General features: G+C 40.5%; 1 protein-coding gene across 3 annotated transcripts in view; it reads right to left on the reverse strand.

The window, feature by feature from the left end:
* Window positions 1–20,178, reverse strand: part of LOC128698237 (asparagine synthetase domain-containing protein 1) — an 84,587-nt gene that overhangs the window by 43,761 nt on the left and 20,648 nt on the right. For all 3 annotated transcript variants that reach the window (XM_053790513.2, XM_070089313.1, XM_070089316.1), the window contains 2 exons: window positions 10,707–10,829; window positions 925–1,839 (listed from right to left, as the gene is read on the reverse strand). In XM_053790513.2, the coding sequence (XP_053646488.2) occupies window positions 925–1,839; window positions 10,707–10,829 (1,038 nt within the window). The remainder of the gene's footprint in view (window positions 1–924; window positions 1,840–10,706; window positions 10,830–20,178) is intronic.

Raw genomic sequence — 20,178 nt, forward strand, 5'->3', positions numbered from 1 at the left:
AGTTACCTTGAAGCATGAAAAACAAAGTCCACCCCTGACAGTGACATGATAAGATAACATTTGATAAGAGCTGACGTTTGATGAGCATATGCGAGGATGCAGTGATAAGGCTTGATAAGAAAAGATTAGAGGTGACATTTGATGAGCATCGACCCTGGCTTTGTTTTCACTGGTACACAAACATGTCTGTCTGTCTATTTGTCTGTCTGTCAAGCTCCCTGTCTATCTGTCTAGCTCTCTGTCTCAGAGAGAGCCACAAGACTGCGTCATCACGTTTACTCACATCTTCAAGCAGAGTATAGCACTTTGTCTGGATTTTTTGGGTTATCCTAGGTAATTTACACTATGTATACTTGTACTGTATTTATGTGTACCTGTGAGACAGAGATAGACAGAGACAGATTGAAAGAGATAGAGATAGACATAGATAGAGACAGAGACAGATGGACAGAGACAGATAAACATAGACAGAGACAGACAGAGACAGAGACAGAGACAGACAGAGACAGACAGATAGACAGAGATAGATACAGAGATAGACAAACCCTAAACTTGGGGTTAACATCACTTTCTTCTTAAAAGGGGAGTGTTAATATGACATTACATCAGTGAATCCTTGGCATTTACCGCACTGTTTGCTCCAGCTGGTGCTCAGTTTAACTGGTGGTCCCACAAGGTACTAAGTGGTCCCAGATTTCTTTAATATGGTGCACACCGAGTGTTAAGACCCATTCTATGCCGACCAGGCATCTCAGGGCAATTGTGCCAAATTTGGAGTTGGGAAAATTAAAACGTGTATATGTATACGTTTGGGGCGCTAGCGGTAAGAACGTATATATACGTTTGGACCGTCTAGGGGTAAAATTATGGTTATTATACATAAGAAAGTTATGATTACTGTACATGAGAAATAGTTATAATTACCTCGACGAAGTTCCACCTTCTCAGTGGTCTTAACTCTTGCAACTGGTGCCAGCACTGCCTGCCCGAAATTCTGTCTGGCACCTCGTAATTTCTCGGTGAATCGTCGTCACTGGATGACATTTTCTTTGTATTTAGCTTCTTGGCTCGATTATTTTGAGGAACTTTCTGTGGAAATGCCACATTAAGTAAATCAACACTTTCTGATTCTGGCAAACAAGAGTCCAAGAGCAGAGCTATCATCGCTGAGTCCAAACCTCCTGAGAAGAGTACCGCGACTTTAGTGTGAACACATTTTGTGGTTGAGTTCGTACAATCGCGACACTTTGGTGGGCATTTCTCGACTCTTCTGCGAATAGAGTTTGTTAATATTTTTAATAAGTTTGCCACATCATCTTCCAAAGCTAAATAGAGTACCTTTACATTTTCCTCATCTAATGAGCAGGGTAGAGCCTTAATATTTTCTATAATGGCAATGGAAGGAACACACATATTTAACCTAGTTTGTATACACGAACTTATCTTGTGTTTCTTAATGTTAATTACAGAATCCATAGACAAAAGCGTTTCTTCAGCAACATGAGTCCAAGGAATTAAATTAACTGTGAATTCTTCTGCTAAATTAACAACAGAAAAATCCACATAATAAAGGCCAAGAGCTGGAATTTCTTTCACACGATCGTCTTGCCGGCAGACAGATGCTATCAAAAAGACACGCGAGGTGGCAGACGGCAATCTCCAGAGCAAACTGTGTCTGCCCAAGACATCTCTGCCAAAATATAATCTCTGGGTATGTTTCTGGTAGTAAATCAGTGCCCACGGTCCCTTTATATTGCCCAGGAAGGATGTAATATCAGCTTCTTCCTTAGTTGATAAAGATTCTGATATATATTGTGTGTCACTCATACCTTTCGTAATCTGCAAGCAGAAGAAATAACATTAATGTGATTATTATTATTATTATTATTATTATTATTATTATTTGTTTATATTATTATTATTATTATTATTTGTTTATATTATTATTATTATTATTATTTGTTTATATTATTATTATTATTTTTTACCTTAACAGCCATCACCCACCAAGGCAGGGAGACCTAAAGAAGAAAACACATTCCCCATCATTCATTCAATCACTGGTTTTCCACAAGTGGTTGACATCAATTATTAGGTATCCACAAAGGGAGACCTTTAAGAGGTTCCTGACCTTTTTTGTTTTTTTTTTCCTTCAATTTTCAGTTTTGTTTCACTCATAACTTGAGAACGCTTCATCCAATCAGCTTCGAGTTTTCAACACTTGCATAAGGTAACGAGGAATAGATTCTTGGAGCAGTTGGCATGTTCACATGCCCTATGACCAAAGTTATTGAACCCATTCCAAGCAGATTTTATGAAATAAAAGGAGATATGACAAAGACCTGGAAAATCCTCACTGAAATCTTGGGCTCTAGTAAACTGTCCGGAAACAAATATAAACTTAACTAAACCAGATGAACCACACATTCAGCCTACAGACACTGCCAACAAACTTAATGTCTTCTCTACTATAGGATCAGAACTAACAAACAATATCCCAACCTCAGATACTCAAGCAAAATACTACCTTACTAGAAATTACCCAAATACTCTATTCCTAGCTCCTACTAATCATTCTGAAGTCTCTCTCATCATAAAGTCACTAAGAAACAAGAGAGGAGACCTAAATAAGTTGCCACCACTTTTTACAAAAAACAAAAATCATCTCATGTGCTATTGCCCATTACTGCAACTCTGTTTAATAAATCAGTTGAATTTTCAAGTTTCCCATCCATACTCAAGATAACAAGGGTTATCCTGATCCTCAAAGAAGGCAATCCAACTATACACCTGTATCAAACTTGTCCCTACTATCTAAAATCTTAAAAAAAAAAAAATACATATGTGAGTTTACTTCTACTAAATATCTCACAATCTCTGCCAGTTTGGGTTTAGGGTGAAAAAAAGCATGAATGATACAATTATACAAATGCTCAAACTGCTAAATGAAGCACTTGAAAATAAATGAATATCCTCTGGGGATTTTCATAGACCTACAAAAAAGCATTTGATGCAGTGTACTATAATATCTTGCACCTTAAACTCGAACATTATGGGGTCAGAAGACATATCCTTAAATATCTAAAATCTTAGCAACAGACACCAGTGTAATCCAGTCTACTCAACCCGTAGCCATAGGAGTGCCACAAGGCACAAGGCCCTCTGTTTTTTTCTTTACATCAATGATCTCCCCAATGTGTCTCCTCTTCTTCAACTAGTTCTATTTCCAGATGACACTACAGTGGACCCTCAGTTATTGGCCGTAATCCATTCCAGAAGGTCAGCCTAAATCCGAAAAGGCCAAAAACCGAAATAATATTTCCCATAAGAATTAATGAAAATACAATTAATCCATTCCAGACACACAAAAATATTAACAAAAAAATACATTTTTTAAAGATTAACTATAGTTTTACCTACACAAAACAATGAGAAAGAAATATGGAAGGGAGAGGGAGTTGGGGTTATTATTTGGAAGGGTAATCCCCTTCCATAAGGACTTAAGGTATCAAAGCCCTCTCTGGAGTTACTTCCCTACTTTGTCTTTAACTGCCACTAGGACCAGCTTGAAAGTCACTGTACCCCTGTCACACAAAAAAACTGTCCAGAGAGCTCTGTTTCTGGTGTCTCTTTAAGATTTGCTTGAAGCAGGACAAGGTTTTGTCACTGAACATGTTGCAGATATGGTTTGTTTGAGCTTGGTCAGGGTGATATTTCTCCACAAAACTTTGCATCTTCCTCCACTTTGCACACATGTCCTTAATCACTGAAGACACATTTTCCTCTCTCTCTTCCTCCTCCTCTGAAGCAATTTTCTCAGCTGTGGTCTGTTGCTGTTGCAGATGAAGGTTTTGCAGCTCTTCAGTGGTTAGCTCTTGATTGTGATCCTCCACCAACTCTTCCACATCCTGGCCACTCACATCCAACCCCCATGGACTTCCCCAATAATGTATGACCCTTACCAAGATAAGGTGCCATCATGCTTCTCACTATGTTACCTGAGATACCCAATAACATCCTGGTATCTTTCAATGTTTTACTTTCTGTGTATACAACAATATCCAATACCAGGCCACTGTCACAGTCACAGAGTACAAACAGTTTTATACCAAAGTGTTTCCTCTTGCTCGGTATATACTGTTTCAACGACAGTCTACCTTTGAACAAAATCAAAGACTCGTCAAGTACTACAAGATTCTTGAATGGATAAAAGTACATGTTGAACTTTTGTTTCAGATACATAAAAACATTTCTAATCTTGTATAACCTGTCACTTTTGTCAGGTCTGGTTTTGTCAGAGAAGTGCAACAAATGTAACAGTAAGATAAACCTGTTCACTGGGATGATTTCACTGAAGACCGGGGTACAAATCAGCCGATCTGTGGACCAGTATGATTTTATATTATGCTTATAGACATGAGACAAAAGCATTATTGTTGCAAAGAGCAAATAAATTTCTGCAACAGTTGTCTCTATCCACCAGTGTAGTCTTGACTGTGGTGATATCATCGTATTTGCCATGGTGTACTCAAAATACTTGTTACTTTCCCTGACAATAGTTTCCATCAATGGCTGGTCAAAGAATAGTTCAAAAAATTCCAGTTCATTTGCAGTGTTTCCAAGGGGACAAGTTGGTAGAATTCCACTTTGAGAGTCATCAAACTGGTGGGGCTTGGGAACAAAATTGGGATTTTGCTGCCAATCCCAGATACGGTTTGCTGGTGGATACTGGACATCATAAGCTGGTTGTGCTGGTAGTTGTGGTTGTGGTGGACTGGTGGCTGACGCTCCGCTTTGTCCTTGAACTGAGGAGTCAACAGCGTGGGGTCCCAGCCTGAGCTGGTGAGTCATGCATGGCCGTGGCACTACAATCACCACTACAATAAAGTGATCAGAAAATGGTAAATTGGCCAATTTCACACAAATTTTAATACAGTGGACCCCCGGTTAATGATATTTTTTCACTCCAGAAGTATGTTCAGGTGCCAGTACTGACTGAATTTGTTCCCATAAGAAATATTGTGAAGTAGATTAGTCCATTTCAGACCCCCAAACATACACGTACAAACACACTTACATAAATACACTTACATAATTGGTCACATTCGGAGGTAATCGTTATGCGGGGGTCCACTGTACATGCCAATTTCAAAATAGGGCCCAAAATAAACAATGCAGGCATTCCTGGCACTAAAACAGCATTTCCTTTGTTCATTAGTTACATTTCCAGGCTTTACACATGAATTTCATTTTGATTTTTTTTTTTATTATTATTATTTCACACTGGCCGATTCCCACCAAGGCAGGGTGGCCCGAAAAAGAAAAACTTTCACCATCATTCACTCCACCACTGTCTTGCCAGAAGGGTGCTTTACACTACAGTTTTTAAACTGCAACATTAACACCCCTCCTTCAGAGTGCAGGCACTGTACTTCCCATCTCCAGGACTCAAGTCCGGCCTGCCGGTTTCCCTGAATCCCTTCATAAATGTTACTTTGCTCACACTCCAACAGCACGTCAAGTATTAAAAACCATTTGTCTCCATTCACTCCTATCAAACACGCTCACGCATGCCTGCTGGAAGTCCAAGCCCCTCGCACACAAAACCTCCTTTACCCCCTCCCTCCAACCTTTCCTAGGCCGACCCCTACCCCGCGTTCCTTCCACTACAGACTGATACACTCTTGAAGTCATTCTGTTTCGCTCCATTCTCTCTACATGTCCGAACCACCTCAACAACCCTTCCTCAGCCCTCTGGACAACAGTTTTGGTAATCCCGCACCTCCTCCTAACTTCCAAACTACGAATTCTCTGCATTATATTCACACCACACATTGCCCTCAGACATGACATCTCCACTGCCTCCAGCCTTCTCCTCGCTGCAACATTCATCACCCACGCTTCACACCCATATAAGAGCGTTGGTAAAACTATACTCTCATACATTCCCCTCTTTGCCTCCAAGGACAAAGTTCTTTGTCTCCACAGACTCCTAAGTGCACCACTCACTCTTTTTCCCTCATCAATTCTATGATTCACCTCATCTTTCATAGACCCATCCGCTGACACGTCCACTCCCAAATATCTGAATATGTTCACCTCCTCCATACTCCCACTTTGTGTGTGATTCTTTATCTTTTAACTCCACGCCTCTTGCCAAGACCCTCGCACTTACTTCTCTTACAACCCCATCTATAAATATATTAAACAACCACGGTGACATCACACATCCTTGTCTAAGGCCTACTTTTACTGGGAAAAAATTTCCCTCTTTCCTACATACTCTAACTTGAGCCTCACTATCCTCGTAAAAAACTCTTCATCAGCCACCATACACTTGCAACATCTGCCAATTGCCCCCCCTATACCCTGTCATATGCCTTTTCCAAATCCATAAATGCCACAGAAGCCTTATCTAACTGTTCACATGTTTCACTGCACCTGGTCCACACACCCCCTACCTTTCCTAAAGCCTCCTTGTTCATCTGGTCTTACTCTTAATTCTTTCAATTATAACTCTACCATACACTTTACCACTACAACTTACAGCACTCTCATCCCCTTTGCCTTTATACAAAGGAACAAAGGGGTGTTAATGTTGTTTCTGTAGTGTAAAGCACCCTTCTACAGTTTTTCTTTTTTGCCTTGGTGGGAATCGGCTAACTATACATGCTCTCTGCCAATGTACCTTACCCTCTTCCATACATTTAATTGATCCCCACCTGCTTTTAACATTTCATCATATCAATCCCGGCTGCCTTACCCCCTTTCATTTTTTGCCTCACGAACTTCCCCCACACTCACAACTGGCTCTTCCTCACTCCTACAAGATGTTATTCCTCCTTGACACGAAATCACAGCTTCCCTATCTTCATCAACATTTAACAATTCCTCAAAATATTCCCTCCATCTTCCCAATACCTCTAACTCTCCATTTAATAACTCTCCTCTCCTATTTTTAACTTATTTGTTCTCTGCTTTCTTAACTTGCAATATTGATAACATCTACTCTCTCATAATTGTACTCTCTTAAATCCATATACTCTTCCCTCCTTGCATCACTTCTAGTAAAAACTTCTCATATGCATGCCACCAATCGTACTTTCCTGTAACCACATGTCATACCTCTTCGACCCCATTGCCTATGCTCTCATTGACAATATGTACTGCCTCCTCTTTTAGTATGATGGACAGTGTAGCTACAACTAGAAAGTGATCTGTGATTTAGAAGAGTTACTTTATGCAATATTGTAATAATTGTATAAATAATATAAGCGCATTCGTAAACACATTTCAAACCAGCTGACATGTACGTATTGGACAACGTGAACTCGACAAAAAACGAACATTGTCGCTACTTTGAGCTCAACCTCAAGCTAGTTTCGTTCTTAAAACCCATCAAAATCTTTTCTATTTCTGTAATATATCTTCCATTCTATCAAATGAGACCAAGAAACCAAGAATATAAACATAAAAACCATATGAAAATACACTGCAAAGTTATTTTTTTTAAACCATATACACAGTCAGTTTTTTTCTCGTTATGCACTGTATGCTTCAGGATTTGTTTTATGTGGTGCATACTTACTGCATTGACCCATTCTCTCATATCTAGACCCAAATTTACCACTGACAGCTTATCTGACTGAGCTGAGCTCATCACGTAGAACTACGGAATGGATCCTGTTTCAAAGCTGTAGAACTATGGGACGGGCCCTCAAAGAGTTAAACACTGGAGGATATTAAAATGGTTTTTCCAAAATTCCCTGAAGATAAGCTCTCTTTCAGAGGTCACATCAAAGCACCTTTTAAATAGTGTTTTTGAGTAAAGCTTCTTAAAACTGGAAATTACCTGCTGGTCCATGGGTTGGATGAGAGGAGTGGTGTTAGCAGGCCATGAACTTCACTTTAATGAAGCTGTATTCATCCACCAAATTTTCTTGCAAGCCTGGAGGGTGAGCAGGAGCAATGTCCATTACCAGATGTGACCTTAATGGTAAGTTGTTTTTGGCAAGGTACTGCTTCACACTTGGGGCAAACACTTCATGTATCCACGCAGTGAAGAACTACCTTGTTACCCAAGCTTTACTATTAGCCCTCCACATTACATTGACTAGCAATGGTTTAATTTTGCAGTCCCCACTAGCATTACCACAGAACAAGAGTGTTAGCCTGTCTTTCATGGGCTTGTGTCTTGGTAATGATTTTTCTTCTTGTATGATGTAGGTTCTTTCAGGCATTCTTCTCCAAAAGAGGCCAGTATCAACACAATTAAAAACTTGTTGATGATAAATCCCTCAATGTCTACATAGGTTTTAAATTCTTAATAAACTTTTCGGCCTCATCTCTGTTAGCACTAGCAGCCTCCTCATGCCTTACTACACAATGAGTCCAACACCTCTTTTTAAACCTATCAAACCAGCCCCTACCTGCCTTAAATTCATCACTTTCAGCACTGTTTCCTGGAATGTCTCACCTAAGATCACTATGTAACTGCTTTGCTATTTTATCAATTAATGTTTCAGAAACACTGTCACCAGTTTTTCCATTTCTTCAACTAACTGTGACCTTTTCACAGCAAGAATTTCCACTCCTTTTGCCACATCAGCCCCTTTTATTGCCTCTTTTATTTTTCAATATGGATGATATAGTGGATTCTGCCATACCATACTGAGTGGCCAGGTCTGACACATATGTTCCACTTTCCCACTTCATAATGAGTCCTCTTTCGTTCTAATTGTTGTTCTCGCTGCTTTTGTTTTAGGCTTATTTGGATCACTACTCTTTTTTGGGGCTGTGATTACTTATTTTCAATGAAAACATTAAAAAAAAAACACAACAGAATAACAATGAAATACCAAAAAGATTAATGGAGCTTGTACGAATGATGCTTTGTTTTCGCTGGCCTTCGTCCAGATGGACCGTTTTATTTAAGTTGAATATCAGGGCAATGACCAAATACTGAGTCAAATTCTTGAAAAAGTTAGGTGAATATCAAGTTGAATGAATATTGGGGCGCACGAATATTGAGGTTCCACTGTATAACAAAAATTTTTTTATGATAGGCTAATTTTGGTTTTAATGACACACTTTTTCCTCTGTTTTTTTGTGGCCACAGACATCAGAGGTGAACAGTGCACCTATAGCACTCATTACAACAGGGTTAAATCAAAGAATAAATATTTGCAAAGTGAAAATTGTAAAGAGTGCCTCCTACAACCATGCAGTTTAACCCTTTGACTGTTTTCGACGTATAAATACGTCTTACGAGCCAATGTTTTTGACGTATATATACTCAATAATTCTAGCGGCTTCAAATCAAGCGGGAGAAAGCTGGTAGGCCCACATGTGAGAGAATGGGTCTGTGTGGTCAGTGTGCACCACATAAAAAAAATCCTGCAGCACACATTGGGTAATGAGAAAAAAAAAACTCTGATCGTTTTTTTGGAATAAAACGCCGACTTTGAGGTGTATTTTCGTATAGTATTTATCGTTGTATTCGCGTTTTCATGGTCTTAGGTGATAAAATGGAAAACATATTACAGAAATAGAGATGATTTTCATTACTTTTACGATGAAAACGACCTTGAAACTAAGCTCAAAGTAGCAGAAATGTTCGATTTTTACCAATGTTCAAGAGTAAATAAATCACACCACACGTCCAATACACGTCAACTGGGGAGTCTAATATTCTTTCACTAGTGCACTGATATTATTTATACCATTTTTACAATAATGCAGTCGTCTGCATAACAGTAAATTTTGTATTTTTTTGTATGAATAAAAAATCAAAATAGAAAGCAATAATAATATAAGAGGGGCCTAGAGATGTGACTAATGAACAGAGCATATGTTATTTTAGTGCCACGAATGTCTATCTTGTTTATTCTGGACCCTATTTTGAAATTTGCATCTTTTTTAGTTTTCATGAAATTGGCCAAATTGCCAATTTCTGACCACCATATTGGGTAGTCCAAATTAGTAAATGGGAGGTTTCTTGTACTCAGCTGATAGATAAAATGGAGTTCTAAAGAAATAGCTATGAGTTTGGTCAACTGGAACAATGGAATTGGCTGAAAATAGGGCTCAAAGTCGGCGAAATCGCCGATACGCATATGTCGCAGAAACCGCTAACTTCGCGGGAGCATAATTCCACGAGTTTTCGACCAAATTTCGAACTTTTGGTGTCATTACCATCGGGAAAAGATTCTCTATCATTTCATAAGAAAAAATAATTTTTTTTTTTTTTCAAAAATTGAGCGACATATAATGACAGTTTCAGAAAGGGGCCTGAAACAGTCAAAGGGTTAAAAAACAAACAATAATACAGTGGAACCTCAAAAATCGAACTGCTCCCAACTCAACCAATTATGTAAGTGTATTTTTGTAAGTGCTTTTATAAGTGTATTTTTGAGGGTCTGAAATGGACTAATCTAATTTACATTATTCCTGATGAGAATAAATTCGTTTGGTACAGCCTTCTGGACCGAAGAAAGTTCGATATTTGAGGTTCCACTGTAAATATGGGCTCGCTGAGCGCTCTCGTACAGCATCGTTTATTGTCTAGCAGTTGTATTCACTGTATTCATTAAGTTTTTTCATCATTAAAACAAAATGATGCTATTCGATGACTTGCTGTACAAGCTCATATACTGTACCTGAGAGCCTGCTACAATGACTGTAATACAAGGTTCATAATACTGTACCTGCAGTCCAGCTAAAATATCACCATTCCACAAGAGAAGGTTACCACGGTGATCCAGCAGTGGTTGTGTGGTGGGCTGGTCACCCTGCAACCACAACAAACAACCCTCAAACAACCCAACCACCTGCAAACACACAATGTGTTACTTAACCTGTTTGAACAATAACAGTCAATTATTATAATCAATTATCACAGTCAATTATTATGGTCAATTATCACAATTATCAGTAAATTATTACAGTCAATTAATACAGTAAATTGTTAATCAATTATCACAGTTATTACAGACAATTATTACAGTCAAATATTATGGTCAATTATTAGTCAATTATCACAATTAATTTTTTTTTTCAACAAGTCGGCCATCTCCCACCGAGGCAGGGTGACCCAAAAAGACAGAAAAATCCCCAAAACGAAAATACTTTCATCATCATTCAACACTTTCACCTCACTCATACATAATCACTGTTTTTGCAGAGGTCCCCAGAATAAAACAGTTTTGAAGCATATATGCATAAAGATATATAACATATCCCCCTAAACTGCCAATATCCCAAACCCCTCCTTTAACCCTTAAACGGTCCAAACAGATCGACTTTCAAATTCATAGTGCTACAAAAGTAGATCTACTTTTTTTTTACATATTTTCAAATATAACAAAAAAAAATGTAGATAAAAGTTTTTTTTTACGTTTTCAAATGTAAAACAAAAAAGAAGATCTACATTTTTTTACATACTTTTCAGATGTTGGACCGTTTAAGGGTTAAAGTGCAGGCATTGTACTTCCCATTTCCAGTACTCAAAGTCTGGCTATATAAAAATAACCAGTTTCCCTGAATCCCTTCACTAAATATTACCCTGCTCACACTCCAACAGCTCATCAGGTCCCAAATACCATTCGTCTCCATTCACTCCTATCTAACACGCTCACACACGCTTGCTGGAAGTCCAAGCCCCTCGCCTACAAAACCTACTTTACCCCCTTCCTCCAATCTTTTTGAGGACTACCCCTACCCCGCCTTCCTTCCCCTACAGATTTATACACTCTCCAAGTCATTCTACTTTGATCCATTCTCTCTAAATGACCAAACCACCTCAAAAACCCCTCTTCAGCCCTCCGACTAATACTTTTATTAACTCCACACCTCCTAATTTCCACTCTCTGAATTCTCTGCATAATATTTACACCACACATTGCCCTTAGACAGGACATCTCCACTGCCTCCAACCGCCTCCTCGCTGCAGCATTTACAACCCAAGCTTCACACCCATATAAGAGTGTTGGTGCCACTATACTTTCATACATTCCTATCTTTGTCTCCATAGATAATGTTGTTAATTATCAGTCAATTACAGTCAATTGTTAGTTAATTATTACAGTCTATTACAGTCAGTTATTACAGTCAATTATCACAATCAATTATCAGTCAGTTATTACAATTATCACAGTCAATTATTACAATCAATTTTTTTTATTTTTTTCAACAATGCGGCCATCTCCCACCAAGGCAGGGTGACCCAAAAAGAAAGAAAATCCCCAAAAAGAAAATACTTTCATCATCATTCAACACTTTCACCTCACTCACACATAATCACTGTTTTTGCAGAGGTGCTCAGAACACAACAGTTTAGAAGCATATACGTATAGAGATACACAACATATCCCTCCAAACTGCTAATATCCCGAAACCCCTCCTTTAGAGTGCAGGCATTGTACTTCCCATTTCCAGGACTCAAGTCCGGCTATACAAAAATAACCGGTTTCCCTGAATTCCTTCACTAAATATTACCCTGCTCACACTCCAACAGCTCATCAGGTCCCAAATACCATTCGTCTCCATTCACTCCCATCGAACACGCTCATGCACGCCTGCTGGAAGTCCAAGCCCCTCGCCCATAAAACCTCCCTTACCCCTTCCTTCCAACCTTTTCGTGGACGACCCCTACTCCGTCTTCCTTCTCCTACAGATTTAAATGCTCTCCATGTCATTCTACTTTGATCCATTCTCTCTAAATGACCAAACCACCTCAACAACCCCTCTTCAGCCCTCTGACTAATAATTTTATTAACTCCACACCTTCTCCTAATTTCCACACTCCGAATTTTCTGCATAATATTTACACCACACATTGCCCTTAGACAGGACATCTCCACTGCCTCCAACCGTCTCCTTGCTGCTGCTTTCACAACCCAAGCTTCACATCCATATATGAGTATTGGTACTACTATACTTTCATACATTCCCTTCTTTGCCTCCATAGATAACGTTTTTTGACTCCACATATACCTCAACGCACCACTCACCTTTTTTTCCCTCGTCAATTCTATGATTAACCTCATCCTTCATAAATCCATCCGCCGACACGTCAACTCCCAAGTATCTGAAAACATTCACTTCTTGCATACTCCTCCTCCCCAATTTGATATCCAATTTTTCTTTATCTAAATCATTTGATACCCTCATCACCTTACTCTTTTCTATGTTCACTTTCAACTTTCTACCTTTACACAGACTCCCAAACTCATCCACTAACCTTTGTAACTTTTCTTTAGAATCTCCCATAAGCACAGTATCATCAGCAAAAAGTAACTGTGTCAATTCCCATTTTGTATTTGATTCCCCATAATTTAATCCCACCCCTCTCCCGAACACCCTAGCATTTACTTCTTTTACAACCCCATCTATAAATATATTAAACAACCATGGTGACGTTACACATCCCTGTCTAAGACCTACTTTTACCGGGAAGTATTCTCCCTCCCTTCTACACACCCTAACCTGAGCCTCACTATCCTCATAAAAACTCTTTACAGCATTTAATACCTTACCACCTATTCCATATACTTGCAACATCTGCCACATTGCTCCCCTATCTACTCTATCATATGCCTTTTCTAAATCCATAAATGCAATAAAAACTTCCCTACCTTTATCTAAATACTGTTCACATATATGTTTCAATGTAAACACTTGATCTACACATCCCCTACCCACTCTGAAACCTCCTTGCTCATCTGAAATCCTGCATTCTGTCTTATCTCTAATTCTTTCAATTATAACCCTACCATACACTTTTCCTGGTATACTCGGTAAACTTATTCCTCTATAATTTTTACAATCTCTTTTGTCCCCTTTCCCTTTATATAAAGGGACTATACATGCTCTCTGCCAATCCCTAGGTACCTTCCCCTCTTTCATACATTTATTAAACAAAAGTACCAACCACTCCAACACTATATCCCCCCCTGCTTTTAACATTTCTGTCATGATCCCATCAGTTCCAGCTGCTTTACCTCCTTTCATTCTACGTAATGCCTCACATACCTCCCCCACACTTACATTCTGCTCTTCTTCACTCCTAAAAGATGGTATACCTCCCTGGCCAGTGCATGAAATTACCGCCTCCTTTCCTCAACATTTAAAAGTTCCTCAAAATATTCTCGCCATCTACCTAATACCTCCATCTCCCCATCTACTAACTCCCCTACTCTGTTTTTAACTGACAAATCCATACGTTCCCTAGGCTTTCTTAACTTGTTTAACTCACTCCAAAATCTTTTCTTATTTTCATTAAAATTTCTTGACAGTGCCTCTCCCACTCTATCATCTGCTCTCCTTTTGCACTCTCTCACCACTCTCTTCACCTTTCTTTTACTCTCCATATACTCTGCTCTTATAACACTTCTGCTTTGTAAAAACCTCTCATAAGCTAACTTTTTCTCTTTTATCACACTCTTTACTTCATCATTCCACTAATCACTCCTCTTTCCTCCTGCCCTCACCCTCCTATAACCACAAACTTCTGCCCCACATTCTAATACTGCATTTTTAAAACTACTCCAACCCTCTTCAACCCCCCCCCCACTACTCATCTTTGCACTAGCCCACCTTTCTGCCAATAGTCGCTTATATCTCCCCCGAACTTCCTCCTCCCTTAGTTTATACACTTTCACCTCCCTCTTACATGTTGTTGCCACCTTCCACTTGTCCCATCTACCTCTTACTCTAACTGTAGCTACAACTAAATAATGATCCGATATATCAGTAATCCTCTATAAACATGTACATCCTGGAGCCTACCCATCAACCTTTTATCCACCAATATATAATCTAACAAGCTACTTTCATTACGTGCTACATCATACCTTGTATATTTATTTATCCTCTTCTTCATAAAATATGTATTACTTATTACCAAATCTCTTTCTACACATAGCTCAATTAATTAAAGACTCCCCATTTACATTTACCACTGGCACCCCAAATTTACCTACTACTCCCTCCACAACATTTTTACCCACTTTTGCATTGAAATCCCCAACCACAAGTACTCTCACACTTGGTTCAAAACTCCCCATGCATTCACTCAACATTTCCCAAAATCTCTCTCTCTCTCGTCAACACTTCTCTCTTCTCCAGGTGCATATATGCTTACTATAACCCACTTTTCACATCCAACCTTTATTTTACTCCACATAATCCTTGAATTAATACATTTATAGTCCCTCTTTTCCTGCCATAGCTTATCCTTCAACATTATTGCTACTCCTTCTTTAGCTCTAACTCTATTTGAAACCCCTGACCTAATCCCATTTATTCCTCTCCACTGAAACTCTCCCACCCCCTTCAGCTTTGTTTAACTTAAAGCCAGGACATCCAGCTTCTTCTCATTCATAACATCCACAATCATCTCTTTCTTATCATTTGCACAACATCCACACACATTCAGACTTCCCACTTTGACAATTTTCTTCTTATTCTTTTTAGTAATCTTTACAGGAAAAGGGGTTACTAGCCCATTGTTCCCAGCATTTTAGTTGACTTTTACAACACGCATGGCTTACGGAGGAAAGATTCTTATTCCACTTCCCCATGGATATAAAAGGAAAAGTAATAAGACCAAGAGCTATTACGATAAAATCAAAGAAAACTCAGATGAGTGTGTATAAATAAACGTGTACATGTATGTGTAGTGTGACATAAGTGTAAGTAGAAGTAGCAAGACATACCTGTAATCTTGCATATTTATGAGACAGACAAAAGACACCAGTAATCCTACCATCATGTAAAACAATTACAGGCTTTCGTTTTACACTCACTTGGCAGGACGGTAGTACCTCCCTGGGCGGTTGCTGTCTACCAACCTACTACCTACAATCAATTATCACAGTCAATTATCAGTTCATTATTGCAGGCAATTATGGTCAGTTATCTCAGTCAATTATTAGTTATCACATTCAATTATTACAGGTAACTGTCAGTCAATTATTACAGGTAACTGTCAGTCAACTATCACAGTTAATTATCACAATCAATTAAATTAAATTATCAGTCAATTATTACAATTATCAGAGTCAATTATTAATCAATTATCACAGTCAATTATTAGCCAATTATCAGTCAATTATTAGTCAATTATTAATTATCACAGTCAATTATTAGTCAATTATCACAGTCAATTATTAGCCAATTATCACAGTCAATTATTACAGTCAGTTATCACAATTATCACAGTCAATTATTAGTCAATTTTCACAGTCAATTATTAGTCAACTATCACAGTCAATTATTAGTCAATTATTACAGCCAATTATTAGTCAATTATCCAGTCAATTATTAGTGAATTATCAGTCAATTATTAGTAAATTATCGCAGTCAATAGTCAATTATCAGTCAATTATTAGTCAATTATCAGTCAGTTAACACAATCATCACAGTCAATTATTAGTCAATTTTTACAGTCAATATATCTTGTTTGAAGTGTAATAACAAGGAAACTATATATAATCCTATGTGGATAGTCCATAATTTTAAGGTGGAGCTTCACAGTGAAGCTTTATAGGAGAGTTTCATGGAGTTTTAGTAAAGTTTTATAGGAATAACTTTATATTGGAGGTTTATAATGGAGCTTTACAGAAGAGCTATATATAATGGAGCTTTATTGTGGAGGTTTATAGTGCTTTAGTGGAGCTTTATAATGGAGCTCCATAGTGGAATTATATATGTAATGGAGTTTTATAGTGGAGATTTATAGTTTTAGTGGAGATGTATAATGTGGCTTTATATTGGAGCTTTACAGTACTTTCGTCAAGCATTAGTGTGGAGCTTTATATTTATTTATTTATTTATTTTATGTCTTAAAAAACAGTACATTGAGGTTTTGTATTTACAATTGTGGGTTGTAATGGCGTAATGGAGCTTCATAGTGGAGCTATATAATGGAACTTTATAGACATTATGGGGTAATGGCATAATGGAGCTTCACAGTGGAGCTATATAATGGAACTTTATAGACATTATGGGGTAATGGCATAATGGAGCTTCACAGTGGAGCTATATAATGGAACTTTATAGACATTATGGGGTAATGGCATAATGGAGCTTCACAGTGGAGCTATATAATGGTACTTTATAGACATTATGGAGTAATAGCATAATGGAGCTTCACAGTGGAGCTATATAATGGAACTTTATAGACATTATGGGGTAATGGCATAATGGAGCTTCACAGTGGAGCTATATAATGGAACTTTATAGACATTATGTGGTAATGGCATAATGGAGCTTCACAGTGGAGCTACATAATGGTACTTTATAGGAGAGCTGACAGTGAACTTTGTTAATATTTTCAAAATTTCTGACATAACCCTGACAACACTAGACTGAAAAAGCGATTGACAACATGGCTGTGCACTCTGCACCAGTGACAACATGGCTGAGCACTCTGCACCAGTGACAACATGGCTGAGCACTCTGCACCAGTGACAACATGGCTGAGCACTCTGCACCAGTGACAACATGGCCACACACTCTGCACCAGTGACAACATGGCTGAGCACTCTGCACCAGTGACAACATGGCTGAGCACTCTGCACCAGTGACAACATGGCTGAGCACTCTGCACCAGTGACAACATGGCTGAGCACTCTGCACCAGTGACAACATGGCTGAGCACTCTGCACAAGTGACAACATGGCTGAGCACTCTGCACCAGTGACAACATGGCTGAGCACTCTGCACCAGTGACAACATGGCTGAGCACTCTGCACCAGTGACAACATGGCTGAGCACTCTGCACCAGTGACAACATGGCTGAGCACTCTGCACCAGTGACAACATGGCTGAGCACTCTGCACCAGTGACAACATGGCTGAGCACTCTGCACCAGTGACAACATGGCTGAGCACTCTGCACCAGTGACAACATGGCTGAGCACTCTGCACCAGTGACAACATGGCTGAGCACTCTGCACCAGTGACAACATGGCTGAGCACTCTGCACCAGTGACAACATGGCCACACACTCTGCACCAGTGACAACATGGCTGAGCACTCTGCGCCAGTGACAACATGGCCACACACTCTGCACCAGTGACAACATGGCTGAGCACTCTGCACCAGTGACAACATGGCTGAGCACTCTGCACCAGTGACAACATGGCTGCACACTCTGCACCAGTGACAACATGGCTGCACACTCTGCACCAGTGACAACATGGCTGAGCACTCTGCACCAGTGACAACATGGTCACACACTCTGCACCAGTGACAACATGGCCACACACTCTGCACCAGTGACAACATGGCTGAGCACTCTGCACCAGTGACAACATGGCTGAGCACTCTGCACCAGTGACAACATGGCCACACACTCTGCACCAGTGACAACATGGCTGAGCACCCTGCGCCAGTGACAACATGGCTGAGCACTCTGCACCAGTGACAACATGGCTGAGCACTCTGCACCAGTGACAACATGGCTGAGCACTCTGCACCAGTGACAACATGGCTGAGCACTCTGCACCAGTGACAACATGGCCACACACTCTGCACCAGTGACAACATGGCTGAGCACTCTGCACCAGTGACAACATGGCTGAGCACTCTGCACCAGTGACAACATGGCCACACACTCTGCACCAGTGACAACATGGCTGAGCACTCTGCACCAGTGACAACATGGCCACACACTCTGCACCAGTGACAACATGGCTGAGCACTCTGCACCAGTGACAACATGGCTGAGCACTCTGCACCAGTGACAACATGGCTGAGCACTCTGCACCAGTGACAACATGGCTGAGCACTCTGCACCAGTGACAACATGGCTGAGCACTCTGCACCAGTGACAACATGGCTGAGCACTCTGCACCAGTGACAACATGGCTGATCACTCTGCACCAGTGACAACATGGCTGAGCACTCTGTGCCAGTGACAACATGGCTGAGCACTCTGCACCAGTGACAACATGGCTGCACACTCTGCACCAGTGACAAAATGGCCACACACTCTGCACTAGTGACATGGCCACACATACTGCACCAGTGACAATATGGCCACACACTGCACTAGTGACAACATGGCTGCGCACTCTGCACCAGTGACAACATGGCCACACACTTTGCACTAGTGACATCGCCACACACACATTGCACCAGTGACAACATGGCCACACACTTTGCACTAATGACATGGCTGAGCACTCTGCACCAGTGACAACATGGCCACACACTCTGCACCAGTGACAACATGGCCACACACTCTGCACCAGTGACAACATGGCTGAGCACTCTGCACCAGTGGCAACATGGCTGAGCACTCTGCACCAGTGACAACATGGCCACACACTCTGCACCAGTGACAACATGGCCACACACTCTGCACCAGTGACAACATGGCTGCACACTTTGCACCAGTGACAACATGGCTGAGCACTCTGCACCAGTAACATGGCCACACACTCTGCACCAGTGACAACATGGCTGAGCACTCTGCACCAGTGACAACATGGCTGTGCACTCTGCACCAGTGACAACATGGCTGTGCACTCTGCACCAGTGACAACATGGCTGCGCACTCTGCACCAGTGACAACATGGCTGTGCACTCTGCACCAGTGACAACATGACCACACACTCTGCACCAGTGACAACATGGCCACACACTCTGCACCAGTGACAACATGGCTGAGCACTCTGCACCAGTGACAACATGGCTGCACACTCTGCACCAGTGACAACATGGCTGCGCACTCTGCACCAGTGACAACATGGCTGCGCACTCTGTACCAGTGACAACATGGCTGTGCACTCTGCACCAGTGACAACATGGCTGAGCACTCTGCACCAGTGACAACATGGATGCACACTCTGCACCAATGACAACATGGCTGTGCACTCTGCACCAGTGACAACATGGCTGTGCACTTTGCACCAGTGACAACATGGCTGAGCACTCTGCACCAGTGACAACATAGCTGCACACTCTGCACCAGTGACAACATGGCTGCACACTCTGCACCAGTGACAACATGGCTGCGCACTCTGCACCAGTGACAACATGGCTGTGCACTCTGCACCAGTGACAACATGGCTCAGAACTCTGCACCAGTGACAACATGGCTCAGCACTCTGCACCAGTGACAACATGGCCACACACTCTGCACCAGTGACAACATGGCTGTGCACTCTGC

Source organism: Cherax quadricarinatus, chromosome 2 (genome assembly GCF_038502225.1).
Source record: "Cherax quadricarinatus isolate ZL_2023a chromosome 2, ASM3850222v1, whole genome shotgun sequence".
Taxonomy (NCBI): Eukaryota; Metazoa; Arthropoda; class Malacostraca; order Decapoda; family Parastacidae; genus Cherax; species Cherax quadricarinatus.